General features: G+C 44.7%; 1 protein-coding gene across 1 annotated transcript in view; it reads right to left on the reverse strand.

The window, feature by feature from the left end:
- The window catches only part of SPAG16 (sperm associated antigen 16), a 1,286,809-nt gene that overhangs the window by 1,035,681 nt on the left and 229,872 nt on the right, over nt 1-21,256 (reverse strand). Inside the window, exon 10 of the mRNA XM_029606125.1 lies at nt 8,124-8,257. Coding sequence (XP_029461985.1) covers nt 8,124-8,257 — 134 coding nt within the window. The remainder of the gene's footprint in view (nt 1-8,123; nt 8,258-21,256) is intronic.

Below are 21,256 nucleotides of genomic sequence, written 5' to 3' on the forward strand. Positions count from 1 at the left end.
AGCTCTCAGCTAACAGGAAAACACTGACCTCAGACAAATAATGTATTAACACTAGTCTAGGGACTGGATTAACATTTACCAGCAACCAAAGCCACACAGCCACTCAGCCACAGAGGAGCACAATAGCACAACCCGCCAGCAGCCAAGGGCAGGAAGGAAGATCTACCTGTCTATACAAGAAAAGGAAATTATCAGGTAAGTAGTAATTTCTCATTTCTTAGCGTTTAGATAGGTGGATCCAGAACAAAAGGGATGTACCAAAGCTACTCCTGAACAGGGCAGGAGGCTGACAGGTGTCCAGTCAAGAATGCACGTGTGAAGGCTGCATCCTCTCGGGCCTGCACATCCAGACGATAATACCTGCAAAAGGTGTGCAAAGGAGGTCGCAGCTCAGCAAATATTGACAGAAGACAACAATCTAATCTCTGCCTATGACACTGCCTGAGCTCTAGTGCAAAGAGCCCTAACCTGATTAGGCAATGGCTGCTCAGCATCCACATATGTGACCATGACTACCTCCTTAATCCAGCGAGCTATTGTAGCCCACAAAGCCGGATCGCTATATTTACTTCCACCATGAAGAACAAACAGGCAATCCACCTTCCAGACAGGTTTAGAAACCTCCAGATACTTCACAATATGTCTCTTGACATCCAAACACTGCAACAGGCAATATTTCTCCACATCTCTTTCTCTGTACAGAGACAGCAGGGAAATGGACTGATTCAAGTGAAAATTCAAAACCACTTTTGGCAAAAAAGAAGGAACAATAAGCAGCTGTATCGCCCTGGAGTCACTCAAAGGAATGGTTCCTGGCAAGACAAGGCCTGCAGCTTGGATAGGCTACACACCGTACAAATTGCCACAAGAGAAAATGCAAGGAGAGGTAACGCATCAGTCGAAAAGTAGGGCCCATTAAAAAATCCAAAACCAGATTAAGACTCCACAAGGGCACAGGTAACTGAAAGGGAGAAAGAAGATGTTTACCCTTTCAAGAAACTGGACACATCTGTGTAAGCCGACAAGGGTCCACCATTCACCTGACTCCTGAAACAGGCAAGAGGCTCTACCTGTACCTTTAAAGACTTAAGGGCCATCCCTTTACTCAATCCATCTTGCAAAAATTCCAAAATGAGCAGGATCTTAACCAAACATGGAACATCCCTTCCATCTTCACACCAAGTCTCAAACACTCGATAAACCTGCACAAAAGCTTCGAATGTGGAAAACTTTCTTACTTGCAACAAGGTGGCAATCACCACAGTAGAATATCTACACTTCAGCAAGTGAGCCCTCTCAAGAGCCATATCATAAGAGAAAATTGAGTCGGATCTTCGTGAAGAACAAGCTCCTGCCACAGCAGATCCCTGTGTGCCGAAAGCCGGAGGAGGGAGTCCACCAGGAGCCTTCGCAGATCTGCATACCATGGTTTCCTGGGCCAAACTGGTGTCACCAGAGCACCATCCCTCTATGACTCTTGATCTTCCGAATCACCCTGCCCAACATGGGTCATGAGGGGAAGGCATACAGCAGTTTGCCCTCTGGTCACTCCTGCATGAGAACATCGATGCCCAAGGACTTTGGATCTCTCCTGCAACTTAAAAAATAAAGAATCTTTGCAGCATGAGAAGTCGCTAGTAAGTCCAGAAATGGAAGGACCCAGCAATCCACTACCAGCTGAAATGCCTTGTTTGACAATTCCCATTCTCATAGATCCAGACTCTGTCTACTGAGAAAGTCTACTCTTACGTTGTCTTTTCCTACAATGTGCAATACTGAGATCTCCTGAAGATGCACTTACGCCCATTCCATAAGTTGGACTATTTCCTGCGACACTTGCTGGCTCTTGGTTCCTCCCTGCCAATTGATGTAAGCTACTGTCGTTGCATTATCCTACATTATTCAGATCAGTCGACCCTGCAATTGATCGCGAAACCACAAGCATGCCAAACGGACCGTACTCCAGAGAGACTCTTCTGCACTCCAGTGCCCTTGCGCTGTCAGCTCCTGACAGTGAGCTCCCATCTGTCATGAGTACCAGCCAGTCCGGTGAGCTTAGGGAAGCCCCCTTTCTCAGATGATCTACTTTTAACCACTACTGCAAGTGTGTGCAGACCTCCATTGGCAGGTGAAGCCAAATTGAATAATCCTGAGACTGCAGGTTCCAATGAGACAGCAAAGTGCAATGAAGAGGATGCATATGCACCCTCACCCATGGCACAACTTCTAGGGTTGCCGCCATCAATCCGAGCACCTGTAGAAAGGATCACACTGTTGCGCGTACTGGGGTAGATTTTAAAAGCCCTGCGCGCGTAAATGCCGCAGTGCCGGCAGGGCACTTGTGCGCTGGCGCGCCTATTTTGCATAGGCCGCCAGCGCGCGCAAAGCCCCGGGATGTGCGTAAGTCCCAGAGCTTCATAAAAGGGACGGGAGGGGGCATGTCGGAAGTCCAGGGGTGTGTCTGGGGGGGCGTGTCCGGGGTCAGGGAGCGGTCCGAGGTGGGTCCGGGGGCGTGGCAATGGTTCGGGGGCGGGCCAGGAGGGTGGTCCCAAGTCCCCCGGCACTGCGGCCTGTGCCGGGGGATGGCGAGGCAGCGCGAGCAAGTTACGCCTGCTTCGAGCAGGCGTAACTTGCACAACAAAGATAGGGGGGGGATTTAGTTAGGGCTGGGGGGTGGGTTAGATAGGGGAAGGGAGGGGAAGGTGGGGGAACGCGGAAGGAAAGTTCCCTCCGAGGCCGCTCCGATTTCGGAGCGGCCTCGGAGGGAACAGAGGCAGGCTGTGCGGCTTGGCGCGTGCAGGCTGCCGATTTTGCACAGCCTTGCGTGTGCTGACCCTGGGTTTTATAAGATACGCGCGTATCTTATAAAATCTGACGTACTTTTGTTTGCGCCGGTTGCACGAACAAAAGTACACGTGCGCATACTTTTTTAAGATCTACCCCACGGTGTACATCAGTGGTTGCATCTGCACCATCAACTTCTGAATATGACCCTCTGGCAGGAATACCCTGCCCTGTTTCATGTCAAACTGAACACTGAGATACTCTAGCGACTGAGATGGCTGAAGACTGCTCTTTGCAGGTTCATCACCAAACCTAGCTCCAGTAACAAGGAGATCACCTTGCGCAACACCAGAAGGCTCTCTTCCAGAGTCTTGGCACAAACCAGCCAATCGTCCAAGTATGGGTGGACCAGAATCCCATCCATTCTCAACTCTGCCACCACCACCACCATGACCTTGGAAAAAGATCTAGGCACAGTGGCCATACCAAAAGGTAGTGCTCAAAACTGATAATGACACCCCAAAACCGCAAAGCGCAGGTATGCCTCAGACAAATCTAAGGACGTCAGAAACTCCCTCAACTGCACGGCCATTATCACTGAGCGCAAGGTTCCCATGCAAAAACAAATGACAGATGAACCCCCTTGAAAGCCAGGATGGGGCAAAAAGAGCCCTCCTTCTTGGGAAAAATGAAATAAATGGAATATTGGCCTGCATTTTTTTTGAAACGTAGGCAATGGAACCACTGCCCTCGGACTGAGGAGCCTTGACAATGTACATTCTACTGCCTGCCTCTTCTGCAGGAAGGGACATGGAGACACCATGAATACATCCTGAGGAACACTGCGAAACTCTAGTGCATATCCATCTCATATCACCTCAGAACCCACTGTCTGATGTGATTTCAACCCACCATTGATAAAAAAAAAAAAAAAGAGGTGACCACCTATCTCTATTCCTGGGGTGAGTTGCATACCTTCAAGGGGCAGCCCAGGGGGGGGGGGGACTCCACTACCCGAACCTGTGCCCTGTCTGGGCTGTCTGGGACAAAAGGACTGAGACCTACCCAATAGGGATGTGCTTCGGTTTTTTCTGCCGGGTCAGGTTATGGGTCGGGCGACCTGTGAAAAATTTTGTTTTCCAACAGGTCATTTTTTTTTTCTCAGCAATTTTCACTGAAAAAAAACCCCCAACCATTCAAATTTAGCTAATTACAATACCCCCCCAAAACTTGCCTAAAGGCCCTGGTGGTCCAGCAGGGGTCCCAGGAGCGATCTCCCACTCTCGGGCCGTTGGCTGCCAGTAAACAAAATGGCGCCAGTGGCCCTCTGCCCTTACCATGTGACAGGGGCTACCGGTGTCATTGGTCGGCCCCATCACATGATAGGAGCAATGGACGGCCAGCACCATTTTGTTTACTGGCAGCTGAAAGCCCTAGAGTGCTCCCGGGACCCCGCTGGACCACCAGGGAATTTAGGCAAGTTTTGGGGGTTGGGGGGGGTTGTACTTAACTAAATTTGAAAGGTTGGGGTGGGTTTCGTTTATTTTTTTAAATAAATGTGCCCCTATCCCCTGCGCTAACCTGAACAACAAATTTTCCCCGAAGTAGGGGAAAATCCATCTCGGGATTCAGATCCTCCAACCCATGCCAAATTGGACTATTTCTTTGAAATTTTTCAGTTCGGCAAAAACGATTGCACATCCCTACTACCCAATGGTTGAACCCACTGAAAGACCACTCCTCTGTAGATTCAAAAACATTTGGATCCCCTAGATTGACATCTCATGCTAAAGGAGTGTAGTGTCTGCTTCTTCTTATCCAGCAACAGAGGAACCTGGGACTCGCCCTACTTATTGGCCATTTTCTCCATCTCGCTCCCAAACAAAAGCAAGCGTGCAAAGGGCAACTTCGTAAAGTTAGACTTGAAGGTTGCATCAGTCATCTAATTTCTCAGCCATAACTGACGCCTGGCCATTATTACCAAAGCCACCACTTTGGCAGAGATGAAGACCAAACTGCAGCCTGCATCTGCAAAAAGACAACTGCTGGTTCCATCACTGACCTGGAATTCACACCAGATTCATTGATCTCCTGAGAGAAAAGTAAATAAAGCGAGCCACCAGGGAACAGCAAGAAGCTATTTGCAAAGTAATTGCCACTGCTTCAAATGCTTACTTAAGGATGGCCTCAATTCTCCTATCATGTGCATCCTTCAAGACCGCTCCTCCCTCTATGGAAATATTCATCCGCTTTGTGACAGCATACACAAATGCATCCACTTTTGGAAATTGTAATTGTTCCCTCACAGCTGGATCCAGAGGCTACAGTCCTTCCAAGACTCGTCCCCCTTTGAATTAGCTTCCGAGGCACCCCACTCAAGATAAATCAATGGAAAAAAAACATGAAGCTTCACACAAAGAAATCAAAATGGCATTTTTCTTTGGCTCAGTATGGATTCAGCCCCAGGAATTTCCAACATCTTCAATGTCTGGAAAATCAGAAAAAAACGCAATATAGTTCTATATGGTTCCAATCCCAGAGGAATTTCCCCATCCTTTCGGGAGTAAGGATTGGCTTCATCATCCATGCCATCCAGGTCCCTGTCGGGAAGACAGGCTCCGGATCTAGGCATACTCCAATGCTTACTCGCAACACCAGGCTTGCGGGAGTTCACCACCAGCGATTCTGACCTGGTAAGATTGGTCAGTTCAAAGAACTGCGACTGAAGAAAGGACTGAAATCCTTGAAAAAATTCCACCCAAGAAAAGGCAGAAGGATCCATGCCAAACCCAGGAGGCACTTGTTCTGCGCCCACTGAACTACCTTCCCCCATTGATGAACCAGTTAGCGGAGCTCTAAAGTCAGGCAACCCTTTTGTCACATCTTTACCCAGACCCACATCAGGCTGGGAAGAAGCAGTCTTAGTAAAATCAGATGAAGGCAATTCCCCCTGAGCTTCCAAGCAGTGTTGACGCAAGTTAGAGGGAAAGCCAGGCTGAGATGTCCAAATATGACAAGTAGCAAAAAGGGTAAGGTGCTTAGGTTTCTTTGCTATAGGCGACATCAGTCTGACAATATGCTCTAACAGGTGACTGAAATGTGCGTCCAGCTGTATCTGCGTTGCAAAAACTAGGCATGCAAAATTTAGGAGTCCAAATGTAGGCGTGCAATCCTGTGCTTCAATGAGCACCCAAAAACTGAGCGCCCACAAGGCCACTCAGGTTGTGTGTATAGAAAAGCACTGCTCAAATAGATGCTCCTATCAACTGGATGCCCAACCAGGTGCCCAACTAAGCGTCCATCTAGGTGCCTAAAACCTGGTGGCACAACTGGACACTCAGCCAGACACACTCGCATGAACCGATGGACCTGGAGAGGGCAACCTAATGCGCAGGAAAACACATGAAAATGCCGCTGCGGCCTACCATGCGGTGAATAAGAAAAAGACTAAGAGCGGCGCCTAGCTAAAAAGGCTGCTCAACCCGCCAGGCTGCCCACATCCCCTAAGATCCCCCAGAAACAGGAACAAACATCGGATAGGTGTGCCGAGCACAAAGATGAGAGGAAGGAGGAATCCCTACAAAATATCCTTCCCTGTTTTTTTTTATGCTTTATCTGAGCTAAGCCCATCCTGGCTGAGTACAGAATTGGTCTCTAGCTGTCAGGGGGAGAGGGAATATACCTTCACCACCGCGCTCAACTTCCAGCACCCGCTTGTCTTTCAGCTGTCTTTAACAGCTAAGTCCACACCAGCTGAAAAACCAGCTACTGGAACAAGGCACTCATCTGAGGGAGGGATCCAATATATCACCTCAGGCATTCTCAACTGACAGAGGAACCATATGGTATCACCACAGGAGAGCGAGGCGAATTAAATCTCTTTCTTCTTTTCTCCTTCTAAAAACTTTGAGCAATCCCCAGCAGGGAGATACACATCCACCTTCTGCTGGAGATGGAGAATATTGGTGGGCTGATGTCAATGCAGAAGTATATATACTGTGATGTCAGCTTTGTTCCATCTCCATCTGCTGGTAGAGATGCAAAACCCACTCCCACCTGTCTAAATGCTAAGAAATGACCCTTTAATACAATCTTCAATAATATACCTCAAAATCAATAATTAAAAAATCATCATTTTTGAATAGTGTCTTTCAATAATCAAATATACTTTATATCCCAGTATATGTGTCAGTTGTACAGCAAATCTTAATCAGCAGGCCTGATTCTAACAAAGACGGAAATTCATATATATAAATAAATATATATATAAACAGTTAAAAATAGTTTAAAACAGAAAATGCTTCATTTGAAAACCAGTGCTTAAAAGAAGAATCCATAATCTACAAAGTTACACAGCTGTAAAACTTTTTCCATTAAAATAGTTCAGGTAACAATCAGGTATTTATTTATTTATTCAGATTTATATACCGCCTGTGCCAAACCACTAGGCAGCGAACAAAATAACAAACCTACTTTAAACAAGTGAAAATAGACAATAGATAAAAGGAAAACAATTCAGCTCAACGAAATCAACTCAGATCGAAAAACAAGTTATGCCATTACATAAATGCCTGTGTAATAAACAATTTTTTTAAATAGCTTTAAAGCTCTTGGTGCAATCCATCAGGCAGAATTCAAAGTGTTGATATCTCCAGAGACTTGCAGAGGCATCAACTCTTTTTTTTCCATAAATTCAAAAAAGTTATGCCATCTACTTTTCCTTCCAAAACAGAGCTACACACAGAAACCAAATAGTTTTGTCCATTTTAACAATACAAGACTGGGATTCTAGGAAGGACACTTTCTGTTGCAGGAAAAGCATGAGCACAGACTTCATTACTCTGCCTCTTTGGATACAACAATCTAGCAATGGCTCCAAGGAATACTCTCACAATCTCAGTATGCCAGGAATGCATGTTTTAAATTAAAAATTATGCTACATTCTACAGTGCAACACATCCTACTATTTAATAAGCTTGCCCTCTGATTCTGAAATTGCATGCAAGATTGATTTACTGCAAAAGCATTTTGTGAATTATAGAACTATGCTACAGAAAACTGCACAATTTTTAATGTAGTTATTTTGCCTTTAAATCTCTATTATTAAGAATAAAACAATAATCCACTTAGTCTGGACTGCCAACCAGGATGCACACATTATTTTAGATTTATCAACAATAATAAAATGCATTTACTGACCACTCTCAACATGATTGTTACAATCTATTTTTACCAAATATCTTTTGAAAGGCCATAAGAGAATGTCTTTAAAAACAATGTCCTACAAAATCATAATGCTATCAATAGAAAGTATTAGTGAAACTATATATTGGTCCTACCAGCTAACAGCCAGATTATGTGCTTTTATTGAACTGTGCTGTCGGTATACTCCAAGCTTTTGTGGAATGCTGCCTTTTCTTTTTATATGAGCAAGAAGTGGGTTCACTCTTGTGTCTGGAGGGAATTCTGAATCCTATAAAAACAAAATGTACAGTAAGCCTCCAAAGGCTGTATCAAAAAATGAAGTAGTTTAAATGTTGCAATGTGTTACATATTCCAATAGCTACCACAAAATGTCTGTTTTTCTCCCTTTGCTGTTTAACACTGTGGATCCCTAAAGGCTAGAGGATGGAATTAAAGAAAAGAGTGCATGGGGGTAACTGGGAGTAACTTGCTGGTGTGGCAGTTGCTACCTTTAACAAATAACAGTATCAAGGCTTAATGCAAATCACTGCTCTCTGCTTCAATAACAATGGGAAAAGGGGAACTGGATTCAGACAGCAACCGAGGACCCCAATTTTTACAGTTTAGGGAACAAATAAACATGGGGGTTACTTGCTGATACGGCCTTTACTACCCTTAGGGGTAGATTTTAAAAGAAGCGCGATCAGCCTACTTTTGCTTGCGCATCAGACTCAAGCAAAAGTACGCTGGATTTTAGTAGATACGCGCGGAGCCGCGCGTATCCACTAAAATCCTGGATCGGCGCGCGCAAGGCTATCGATTTTGTATAGCCTGCGCGCGCCGAGCCGCGCTGCCTCCCCCCGTTCCCTCCAAGGCCGCTCCGAAATCGGAGCGGCCTTGGAGGGAACTTTCCTTTGCCCTCCCCTCACCTTCCCCTCCCTTCCCCTACCTAACCCACCCGCCCGGCCCTGTCTAGACCCCCCCCTTACCTTTGTCGGGGGATTTACGCCTCCCGGAGGGAGACGTAAATCCCCGCGCGCCAGCGGGCCTGCTGCGCGCCGGGCCGCGACCTGGGGGCGGGTACGGAGGGCGCGGCCACGCCCCCGGGCCATAGCCACGCCCCGTACCCGCCCCCAAAACGCTGCCGACACGCCCCCGGAACGCCGCGACGACCGGGCCCGCCCCCCGACACGCCCCCCTCCGAGAACCCCGGGACTTACGCGAGTCCCGGGGCTCTGCGCGCGCCGGGAGGCCTATGTAAAATAGGCTTCCCGGCGCGCAGGGCCCTGCTCGCCTAAATCCGCCCGGTTTTGGGCGGATTTAGGCGAGCAGGGCTCTGAAAATCTACCCCTTAATCACTAAGCCTGATACTTTAAATGCAGCTCCATTATTGCTCTCTGCTTCCATGGCAGGGGTAAGGTAAAATTGCATTTGGACAGCAACCGAGGGCCTTGACTTTTATGGTCTGGGAAACTGATAAGCATGGAGGTAGCCTGCACAGTGCAGCAGATACTGGCTTAAATTTGCTGGGCAGACTGGGTGGATCATTTGATCCCTTTCTGCTAACATTTCTATTTTTCTATATTTCTATGTTTTTCCTATTGTCAGCTTAGCAATCTTTCCTCCTATCTTCTAAATCCTTTGCTTAGTTTTCTTTCTATTTTGCCTCCTCCTTTCTACATCTCTTTCTTCCCTTCCAAATCTCTTGTCAACATCTGCACTTCTCATTTTGCTCTTCTCCACCTCTATCATTCTGCTGCCCAGCACCTCTTCTCCCATCTAGCCCAACTTTAATTTTCATCTCACATCCTTTCACCTCCTCTCACAATCTCTAAACTCCATCTCCTTGATTCTACCCCTTTCTGCCTCACTGTCTCTCACTCTCCTTCACATCCTCCCCAGTGCTCCTCACTCCCCACAGGCTTACTCATCCTCAACTAGCTAGATGGCAGGGCACACATGTATATATTTATTTATTTAGGCATTTTATATACCATCATTCCAAATGAAGATCACAATGGTTTACAATATCAAGATTAATATTCTTGGTCAACAATCACATACAGTGTGTTCACATTCACATCTACTACTACTACTACTATTTATCATTTATACAGCACAACTAGACATCTGCAGCACTGTCCAGCATCTCCCCCTCACTCCTCCCCTTTGTCTCTTCCCTTCCAGCAGCATCTCTCTCATCCTCCAGCACATTCCAACTCTCTCTTCCCAAACCTCCTACCTCCCCACATTTCCCCTCTCTCTCTCTCTTTTCCGGTCTCAACATCTTCACCACTCATCTGTTTCTTCCCTATCAGTGTCTCCTCCCTTTCTATTCACATGTCAGTCATCCACCCAGCCAGCAGCAACAGTCCAGGCTCTTCTGGCACAGTCAGATTAGCACCAAGAATTGCCAGCCAATTAATTTTAAAAATGTTTATGGTGCCAGTATAAGACTAAGTGACCAACAACTCAAAAGGAAACAGATGTCAGGCTAGACTGTGGTCCATGGGCTATATGTTGGACAACCCTGATAACGAGCAATGTAGGGAGGATAACTGTATACCTCTCTGCATATGCAGAGGTAATTTTCATGTGTATAAAAATAAAAATATATGCATTTATATTTTATAAACCTGAAGAGTGCACACATCAGTATCTCATATAAATTTTAATGGGGGAAAAGGGGTGATCTAAGAGCATTCTGGAGCAGGGTTCTGAAGTATACATATAGTAACATAGTAATGACGGCAGAAAAAGATCAAAATGCTCCATCTAGTCTGCCCAGCAAGCTTCCCAAGGTAGTTACTACTGCTCCGTGCAGGTTACCGCCATGTTTCTCTTAAGGGTAGTAACTGCTGCTCCGTGCCGGTTAAGCTTTTTTATTTACTCCCATCTTCTAGCCTTTTAGGGATCCACAGTGTTTATCCCATGCCCCTTTGAAATCCTTCACAGTTTTAGTCTTCATCACTTCCTCCGGAAGTATGCATACAAGTTGCTATTTTAGAAGAGGTGTAAGTGTATATATTGCCAAATTTGTCTGAACACTTTAACACCAGCTAATTGACTCATGCAGTTGAAGTCAGACTTGTATTTTGTCTGCAGTTTATGGGTGGGAGTCTAGATGAACTGGTCGCGGTTTAGGGTGAAGTTCTAGGTAAACTGGTAAAAGTCTGGGTGAACTGATGAAGATATTAGTGAACTGGTGATTCCAAGTACACACATAACCATTTTCAGAACAGTGTATGAGCAGATTTTACAATATATTTAACTCCGCATTTAGAACCTCATTTAGTAAGCAATTTTCCCGTTGATATAGAATGGGAGAAAAGCCTTAGTAAATCAGGACCTTAATTCTATGTTATTACACACAAATGGTTACAATTATTTCATAGTGTCAAATACACATATGTATTTTTTTTTGTTTTACAAGGTAGAGAAAGAATACATGTTCCTGCATTACAAAGATATGCGCATACTGAAACATACTTGCACTTTTGGGGCAGAAATACGTGGTCTTTTCTAAACTATGTGGCTTCCACCACACAGTTTAGAAAATGCTAGAAATAATCTCTGTGGGCCCACCTACCTATGCAAATTGTGTACTGCAGACAGTTTTGAAAGTTGGGTTCTGCATGTAAAATTGCAGATTTTACCGAAGATTTTCAAAGTAACCTTATATGCATAAGCATGCCTTGAAAAACGTTCTTTAATTGGCCAGGTACACATGGAATTTTCCATGCACAAAATTATACCTGTAACAAGCAAGGCATGTAACTTGTGCATGGTAACTTTCACACCTACTCTGTAAAATATCAGAGTATGCATATAAGTCAGTTCTGTATCCCAACTTTGCCCTCCTAAAGGCCTACTCCACATCAAAGTATGCACAAGTTACAAAGTACTTTTACTTTTACGCACACTGGGCTCCAGTTAATTTTCAAAACATCAGGGTTTATGCAAGTAAGTCGCTGAAAAATCAAGTCCAAATAAGGTAATTTTATAACTTTGCGGGTAAGGGTAAATTCTGCATATAACTTTTACAACCATACTTTACCACATATTTTCTAAACAAACTTAGTAACATATGTTCTTATGTTGTAAATGCTCATGTAAGCTCCTTTTACACGTGTAAATTACTTGCACAAAATTACACTAGATCTTCACAGCGTGTAACTTGTGCAGGTTAATTTACATGCATACTTTTGAAAAAAAAAATGTATGCATGCAAGTTCCAGTTATGCCCCAGCTTCGCTCCCCAAAGTCATTTACACACATAAATATATGTTTTATTCAAAGCCATTTGGCTTTGAAAGTCAGGCCCTAAAAAACTGATTAATGAAGTCCATTTTTCCTTTCCCTCTAGTTTCATCTACCTTGCAGTATCAGTAAGAAGAAATTTAACATTTCACTTCCAACACTACAGAAAAGTAATCAATGTGCTCTTCAGGTTATGATAAATATTAAGCTATATCAGGTAGAAGGTCTTCTCACAAGTGCAGGGAAGGGAAGTGTGGCTCCAGGAAAAAGAGAGCAGCTGACAAGAAGAGATACAAGCAGGAAGAGAAAAACACAAAGAGGGAACAAACTTAACCTACATAAATCGATAGGCAGACAATCAGAAAGAAACAAACAATAATGTAAATGAATTGAAATAAACTTTCAAGAAACAACTCAAATTTTGATTCCTGCAATAATCTCATGCATGTCTTTCAACGGAATCATTTAATATTACAATATCTCTAAAATGTTAATTTTTTCCCTTGTTCAAATATAAAAGGATTTCCTATCTCTACTACAGAATTAATTCCTTTGATCAAGAGAAATTGCTTACCTATGATAAGTCAAACATGTCTCCATCTTCTGCAAGCAAAGAAGATCTAGAACATTCTAGGAAAGATTTATAGGCATATGCAGAGGTATACACGCACCATCAGAATCTCAGAAAGGATCGTGGGAGAACGGGCGCTCTGTGTTGAGTGCCCACTCTCCCAACACGTGCCCAGTCACCTCTCCTGGGTGCGTGATCCTATGTTTAAATGAGGGATTGCGCTAAAAGGAGGCGCTAGGGACAATTATGCGCCCCTAGCGCCTCCTTGGCCCAGGAGAGATGGCTCTATCAGTGGGTTCAGGAAACCAACGCTCAATTTTACGAGCGTCGGTTTTCCGAACTCGCTGACAGCGATTGGTTAGGAAAACAGATGCCTATAAAATTGAGTGTCCGTTTCTGCTTTTCTGTACACTTTTTTGGGCTGCTCATAAATTAACGCCTGCCCTTGGGTAGCTGTTAATTTATGAGTGAACAATGTACGGATTGGCCGCACATTTTATTTTCAGAATCCCGGTTGACTAATAGCCTCATCAACATGCATTTCCATGTGATGAGCGCTAGTAGTTTTCAGGGAGTTTGGCCACGTGTTTTTGAGGTGCTAAACCCCTTACAATATAAGGGGTAATAGACGCCCATCAAAAACACGTGGCCAAACCCATATTAAACAGTGCGCACAGCTGAGCGCACTTTACAGAATTGGCCCATTAGTTTATTGGTTAGCTAAGCACAGAAAAAAAGTTATCGAAATTTACTCCCAAAGGGAGACAGGTTGTGTGGCTCATTGCACTGTTGTTCTCAGAGAACACTTATTACAGAAAGCAATTTGACTTTCTCAGATGAAAAGAAAATACAATGGAACAACAAACATAGGATAGTTGTCTTAAAATACAAATAAAGCAAAATTGCTTACCTTGTAATAGGTGTTATCCCAGGACAGCAGGATGTAGTCCTCACAAATGGGTGACGTCATCCACGGAGCCCTTAAGCGGGAAAAACTTCTGGCAAGTTTCTAGAAGCTTTTAACTGGCTGCCTGAGGCTACTGAGCATGCCCGGCATGCCATGATATTCCCTGCCACAGGGGTCTCACTCCAGTCTTGTATGTAGCAATAAGCGTTAGCAAAAATATATAAATAAAGTCTGATGCCCAACTCCACGGGGTGGCGGGTGGGTTCCGTGAGGACTACATCCTGCTGTCCTGGGATAACACCTATTACAAGGTAAGCAATTTTGCTTTATCCCAGGACAAGCAGGATGCTAGTCCTCACATATGGGTGATTAGCAAGCTAGAGGCTGAGTCGTTGTCCATGCAGGTAACCCAAATGCCTTGTTGAAAAAAAAAAGAGTCAGCCGAAGATCACAGCAGATTGGATGTAGAAGGAGTTGGGATTAAACTGGAAACAAGTTCTTTAAGACAGATTGTCCATAGGCTGAATCTTGTCGTCCATCCTTGTCTAAACAGTAATGAGCTGCAAAGGTGTAAAGAGAACTCCATGTTGCTGCTTTACAAATGTCAATGATTGGCACTGAACGAAAATGTGCTACTGAGGTTGACATTGCTCTTACTGAATGTGCCTTTACTCGCCCTTGGAGAGGAAGGCCTGCTTTTTCATAGCAAAATTGAATGCAATCTGCTAACCAATTGGATAGAGGATGTTTACCCACTGCTTTACCTGGCTTATTTGGGTCATAAGAGACAAAAAGCTGATTGGATTTCCTGAGGGACGCAGTGCGATTTAAATAAAAAGATAATGCACGTTTACAGTCCAAAGTGTGTAGAGCTCTTTCACCTTGGTGAGAGTGAGGTCTTGGAAAGAATGTGGGTAGAACTATTGTTTGATTTAAGTGGAATTCCGTAACTACTTTAGGAAGGAATTTTGGGTGTGTTCGGAGAACCACTCTGTCATGTAGAAACTTTGTATAAGGTTCATACGTGACAAGTGCCTGTAACTCACTGACCCTTCTAGCAGATGTGATGGCTATAAGGAAAATAGTTTTCCATGTGAGCAATTTAAGATTACAGGAATCTATGGGTTCGAAAGGAGAACGCATTAGTCCTGTTAAAACCAGATTCAGGTCCCATTGTGTAGCTGGAGGCCGAATTGGTGGTTTAAGGTGAGTTAAACCTCTCATGAATCTACTGACGAGAGGTTGCGTGGATATAGGTGCATCTCCTATCTTGTTATGATAAGCGGAGATTGCACTCAAATGCACTCTGATTGACGATGTCTGAAGACCAGAGTCTGAGAGATAGTACAAATAATCTAGAAGAGTAGTTGTGGGGCAAGTGAAAGGATCAATATTTATTTATTTATTTATTTATTTATTTTGGGTTTTTATATACCGGCATTCGAGAACGCAGTCCCATCATGCTGGTTCACATAGAACAGGGGTGCATCGTAAACATAAACTAAAAACAATGGTGCGGAAAATGCAGTTACATATAACAGGGAGATTGGAACTTGGCAGAGAAAGAAGAGAAAGGACAGGTTATTAATTCAAACATGTAAACAATAATGGGGATGGTTAATCATGGTGTAGTTGGAGATAAGGATTGGCGAGGATGAGATATATCAGTTTGAGTCCGGGAATGCTTGTATGAATATCCAATGTCTTTAGTCTTTTTTTGAAGGTTGAGATGCATGTTTCCAGTCTGATGTTAGAGGGGATAGAGTTCCATAACGGTGGAATGGCTGTAGAGAATGCCCGATCTCTTAGCGTGATGTGTCTGGTGGATTTGGGCGGTGGTACCTGTAGCGATCCTTTGTATGCATCTCTTGTCGGTCTTGACGAGTTATGTAGTTGGAAGCAAAATATTGTTTTGTAGTTATGTAGTTATGTTTTGTAGTTATGTAGTTGGAAGCAAAATATTGTTTTGCTTGCACCAGGAAGTAAACCGTTTCCATTTGAAAGAATAATTCTTTCTTGTGGAAGGTTTGCGGGAAGCTATAAGCACTTGAGAAACATTAGTTGAGAGATTAAGTGATTGTAAGATTAAGCTTTCAACATCCATGCAGTCAGGGATAGGGATTGAAGGTTGGGATGGCGCAACCGGCCCTGATCCTGAGTGATGAGATTGGGAGCTACTCCCAGGCGTATTGGATCCTTGACTGACAGGTCTAGCAGGGTGGGAAACCATACTTGTCGAGGCCAATATGGGGCTATCAGAATCATGGAACCCTTGTCCTGTTGTAGCTTCACCAGTGTCTTGGTGATGAGCGGTATTGGAGGATATGCATATAGTAGGCCTGAGTTCCAAGGGCGAGCAAAGGCGTCCTTGGCTGGTTGGTTCTTCTGTTTGTGCAGAGAACAGAAGTTGTCCACTTTGTGGTTCAGATGCGACGCAAAGAGGTCTGTTGTTGGTTGTCCCCAACGTTGGAATATTTTGGTCGCAATAGAGGGATTTAGAGACCATTCGTGTGGTTGGAACTGGCGACTGAGTCGGTCTGCTAGTACATTTTGAATCCCTGCTAGATAAGTGGCCTGTAGGAACATTGATTGGTTCAAGGCCCAGTCCCAAATTTGTGCAGCTTCCTGACAAAGGAGATACGAGCCCGTACCTCCCTGTTTGTTGATGTACCACATGGCTACAGTATTGTCTGTCTGGATTAGCACAGTCTTGTGTGAAAGGCAGTCCTTGAACGCATGCAGCGCATAACCTATAGCTCGAAGTTCCAGAAAATTGATTTGATATGTGGCTTCGAGTTTTGTCCAAGTTCCTTGAGTTTGAAGAGAGTTTACATGAGCTCCCCATCCCAAGGTGGATGCATCTGTAGTTAATGTTATCTGAGGGATCGGTTTTTGGAAGGGTAGGCCCTTGCGCAAATTGTCCTTGATTGTCCACCATTGTAGCGATGAGCGTAGCTGGTGGGTTACTTGGATGTGATAATGCAGTGGTTGAATGGCTTGGATCCATTGTGATCGAAGAGTCCATTGGGTTAGTCGCATGGCAAGTCTTGCCATCGGAGTGACATGAACCGTTGAAGCCATGTGGCCTAGTAAGATTAGAAACTGATGAGCTGTCACTTGTGGTTGTATGGACATGGAGTACGCCAACTGGGACAGTGTTTGTGCACGGTCTTCTGCAAGAAAAGCCTGTGCAAGGTTTGTGTTTAATTCTGCTCCTATGTATTGGAGTAGATGAGACGGGTGGAGGTGGGATTTTTGATAATTTATGAGAAATCCCAGTCTATGAAGTAACTGTATTGTGTAATGCAGAGAAGTTAGTGCTCCTTGGTGCGACTGGCTTTTTATTAGCCAATCGTCGAGATAAGGAAAGACAGGAACACCTTGTTTGTGCAAATGTCCTGCTATTACTGCTAGGCATTTGGTGAATACTCTGGGAGCTGAGGCGAGGCCGAATGGTAGGACTCTGTATTGAAAATGCTGGTGTCCCACCTTGAATCTTAGGTACTTGCGATGAGGTGGGAATATAGGTATGTGAGTATAAGCGTCTTGGAGATCCAGAGAACAAAGCCAATCCCCCCTTTGTATGAGAGGAAGCATGGTGCCTAAGGATACCATTCTGAATTTTTCTTTCCTTAGAAATTTGTTGAGATTTCTGAGATCTAGAATGGGACGAAGTCCTCCGGTTTTCTTTGGAATGAGGAAATACCGGGAATAGAATCCTCTTCCCTTCTGTGAGTGTGGTACATGTTCCACAGCTTTTGCTTTCAGAAGAGTAGATAATTCCATTTGTAATTGAGGAATGTGTTCGAGATAGGAGTTTTGTGGTGGAAACTCCTGCGGGGGAGCTGTGAAGTCTAGGTGGTAACCCTGATGAACTATGGATAAGACCCACTGATCTGTGGTGATGCTTTCCCATTCGTTGTAAAATTGGGAAATCCTTCCCCCTACTGGTAAATCTGGAAAGGGGTTTGGTTGGCTCTGTTCTCCGGGACTGCTTTCAAAAGCCAGAGGTGGAAGCTGTTTGGGGCGGAGGCTGCGGCCTTGCAGCTCTCTGCTGTCTTTGCTGAGGCTGTTGTTGAGGTCTTGTAGACCGTGGTCTAGAGGTCTGAGGGTAATATCTCCTCGGCCTATAGAAAGGCCGTCTTGTGTCTCTACGTGGCGGCTTGCGGGTAGGGTGAGGTGCAGTGTCATGTGACAAAGTGGAGAGCTGCTTTAATGTTTCAGAGTGCTCTCTAAGCTGTGCCACGGCATCTTGCACCTTTGTGCCGAACAAGTTGTCACCTTGGCAAGGCAAGTCCACAAGTTTATCCTGGACTTCTGGACGTAAGTCCGAAGCCTTCAGCCAGGCCCATCTTCGTGCACTGATGCCTGATGCTGCAGTTCTAGAAGAAGTCTCAAAAGCATCATACGCCGCTCGCACCTCATGTTTTCCAGCATCTAGACCTTTCTGCACAATTTGTTGTGCTGCCTCCTGTTGTTGTTGAGTTAGGGATGGGAGAAATTCCTCTATCTGTTTCCAAAGATTTCTTTGATGCTGCGTCATATACAGCTGATACGCAGCAATCTTGGAATTCAGCATAGCTCCCTGGTAAATCTTTCGTCCCATAAGGTCTAGGAATCTGTTGTCTTTCCCTGGAGGAATAGAGGCGTGCGTCCTGGATCTGCGTGATTTCTTTTGAGGAGATTCCACAACTAATGAGTTGTGTGGCAGTTGTGGTTTTTCGAAACCTGGGGCTGCTTGGACTAAATACGTAGAGTCCACTCTCCGATTTACGCCAGGTGTTGTACACGGGTGTTCCCAAATCCTTTGTTGAAGGTGCAGCAGCACTTCATGCACTGGGATAGCCAAGTTATGTTTTGGGGGATCTACAAATTGTAGTATCTCCAGTGTCTGTTGTCTTTCATCCTTTTCAGCTTGGAGCTGAAAAGGGATGGATTCTGACATTTCCTGGATGAAGGAAGCAAATGATAAATCCTCAGGAGGGGATTGTTTCTTGGCCTGAGGCGGAGTACCTTCTGATAAAAAATCCTCTGAAGAATGCTCCGATTGTGTATCCGACCATGTGTCTGTTGGGGGCTGGAATGGATGATGGTCCAGCCTTCTAGATGGTGATACCCCAGATGGGCCTTGTAAAGGATTTTGACTGTCAGGTGCACCATCACTGACATCACTCTCCTCTTCAGGCTGTGCAGGCAAGGAAGCTAAAAGGTCCTGATACCTTTTTGTAAGCATGGCATGCAACCTTTTCTCAGAAGAAACTTCTGGAGCATGCATGGAAGTGTGCTTAGACTTTCCTGATGCCTTCTTCCCTTGTACAGGAGCTCTGGACGGAGCTAGGGTGTAATGAGGTGTTACTTGTGAAGTAGCTGGCATTGCTGAAGTTAGGAAAGAGAACATGGAAATGGGAATCATTGAGGAGATAGGCCTGGAAGCCATTGTGGACATCGAGGTTTGTAAAATAGTCGATTCCATCGATGGCTCTGGCATTTGTATCAACGATGAGGCTGCTGATATCAGTTGAGCAGCAGGCATCGCTGAAGAGCAGCTGGGCACGTCCATCGGCATAGAGAGCGTTGTTAATGCAGACGCTGCAGTCGTCCTCGGCATCGAGATCGACGATGGCACCGGCATCGATATCAAGGAGGGCATCGACTCGATAGTCGGCATCGACTGGTCCATCGGCATCGAGGAGGGCATCGACTCGATAGTCGGCATCGACTGGTCCATCGGCATCGGCCCGGTGGCCAGCATCGACTGAGAAGTCGGCATCGACCCGGTGGTCGGCATCAACCCTAGGGTCAGCATCGGCGATGTCGCCGGTATCTTTTCCTTAAGGGCATCAGTGACAATTTGCTTAATCAAAGCGGTTAAGTCTGTCACAGAAGTCGATGGTATCGATTCCCCTGTAGGTGTTACGGAGGTCAATGATAGTTTTCGCTGTTTAGGTACCGGTTCCTCTGGCGGTGGCAATGGAGGAATTGAATGGTGCCTACGGTGTTTATGCTTTGTGCGAACCTCAGATACCGATTTTGACGATGCCACGGATGGTGTTGGCGATGAAGCATCCCCCGAACCCTCCGGGATTCTTTTCTTTAGCAGTATCTTTTTCGATATGCCTACCGGTGAAGATTTAGTCGAAGTCGTGGGCGACGGCGACGTCTGGATTTGAAAAATCTGAGCCATCTTTTCATGGCGAAGTTTCCTACCTTTCACCGTCATTTCTTGGCATTGGGCACAAGAGGCGATGTCATGGTCTCCACCCAAACAGCGAACGCACTCGACGTGCGGGTCCGTGATCGACATAGTCCGGTTGCAGGCCGGACATTTTTTGAATCCTGAAGTTTTCTCCGTCGACATCCGTCGATGAATTCGGATTCCTTTTTTCAGCGAAAAAGTATATGGTGTTTGTCACCAGTCGGTGACAAACCGAGCGAGACCCGTAAGGGGTAAAAAGTTGGAAAATGAACTTTATCGTTGTGAGGTAACTCACAGGGCTCCTATAACCCGCGATGCAGCTAGCAGCGCGGAAAAAAGAAGACTGGAGTGAGACCCCTGTGGCAGGGAATATCATGGCATGCCGGGTATGCTCAGTAGCCTCAGGCAGCCAGTTAAAAGCTTCTAGAAACTTGCCAGAAGTTTTTCCCGCTTAAGGGCTCCGTGGATGACGTCACCCATATGTGAGGACTAGCATCCTGTTTGTCCTGGGATAATGGAAATATCATATTAACAGCCACCAACAAACGAACATAAAAAACATGTTTTTGAATATATTGCCAGTTTCTTGGGGGGGGGGGGGGGATCACTTTAAAAAAAATGTTTTTTAATTTTTTATTTTCATAACTTTTACATTTTTTTCAAGAAGAACTTTTAGGCAATCAAGATACATAAATATTGTAAAAAATGTACTTAAAGTTACATAATAATGTTGGAAATGTTAAACAGTCACAATTAACCATGTACCACAATATAAGAAATTTTGAGGCTGAACGTAATTACGAGCAAAGTATTAAGGCAAATATTACATTACAGTTCAGTAATGGCGCTAATAGCGTGTGTGGCTATTTATCTTTATGTCGAACCAACTGTAGGGTCTCTTTAGTGGTGACCATCCAGAAAAACTCTGAGCTGATTAGTGTCAAAGAAAACATATTTAATATTTTGGTAAATGACACAGCACTTACAAGTATAGCATAGGTCAAATTTAGCACCTAGTTGTAAAACCTCAGGTCTCATGGATAGGAAGTTTTTTCTTCTTGTCTGTATAACATTTCCTAAGTCAGGGAATATCCATAATTTCTGATCAAGAAATAATGTATGTCGATTACGAAAGAATTGTTTCAGAATGTTGTTGCAGTCCATCAAAAAGGTAAAAGATACAAGTAAGGGCCTTCGTTGTGTAATCTCCTCTTCTTGAGATGCCTCTAATATCTTTGAAACATCCAAAGATACTGATCCCCCCCTGTCCAGGTTGATTTCTTGAGTTGACTGTGAAAGGTAGTATATTTTGGTTACAACAGGCATTGCAGCCTCAGGAATTTTTAATACTTGT

The sequence above is a fragment of the Rhinatrema bivittatum genome, chromosome 6 (assembly GCF_901001135.1).
Source record: "Rhinatrema bivittatum chromosome 6, aRhiBiv1.1, whole genome shotgun sequence".
NCBI classification, from domain to species: Eukaryota; Metazoa; Chordata; class Amphibia; order Gymnophiona; family Rhinatrematidae; genus Rhinatrema; species Rhinatrema bivittatum.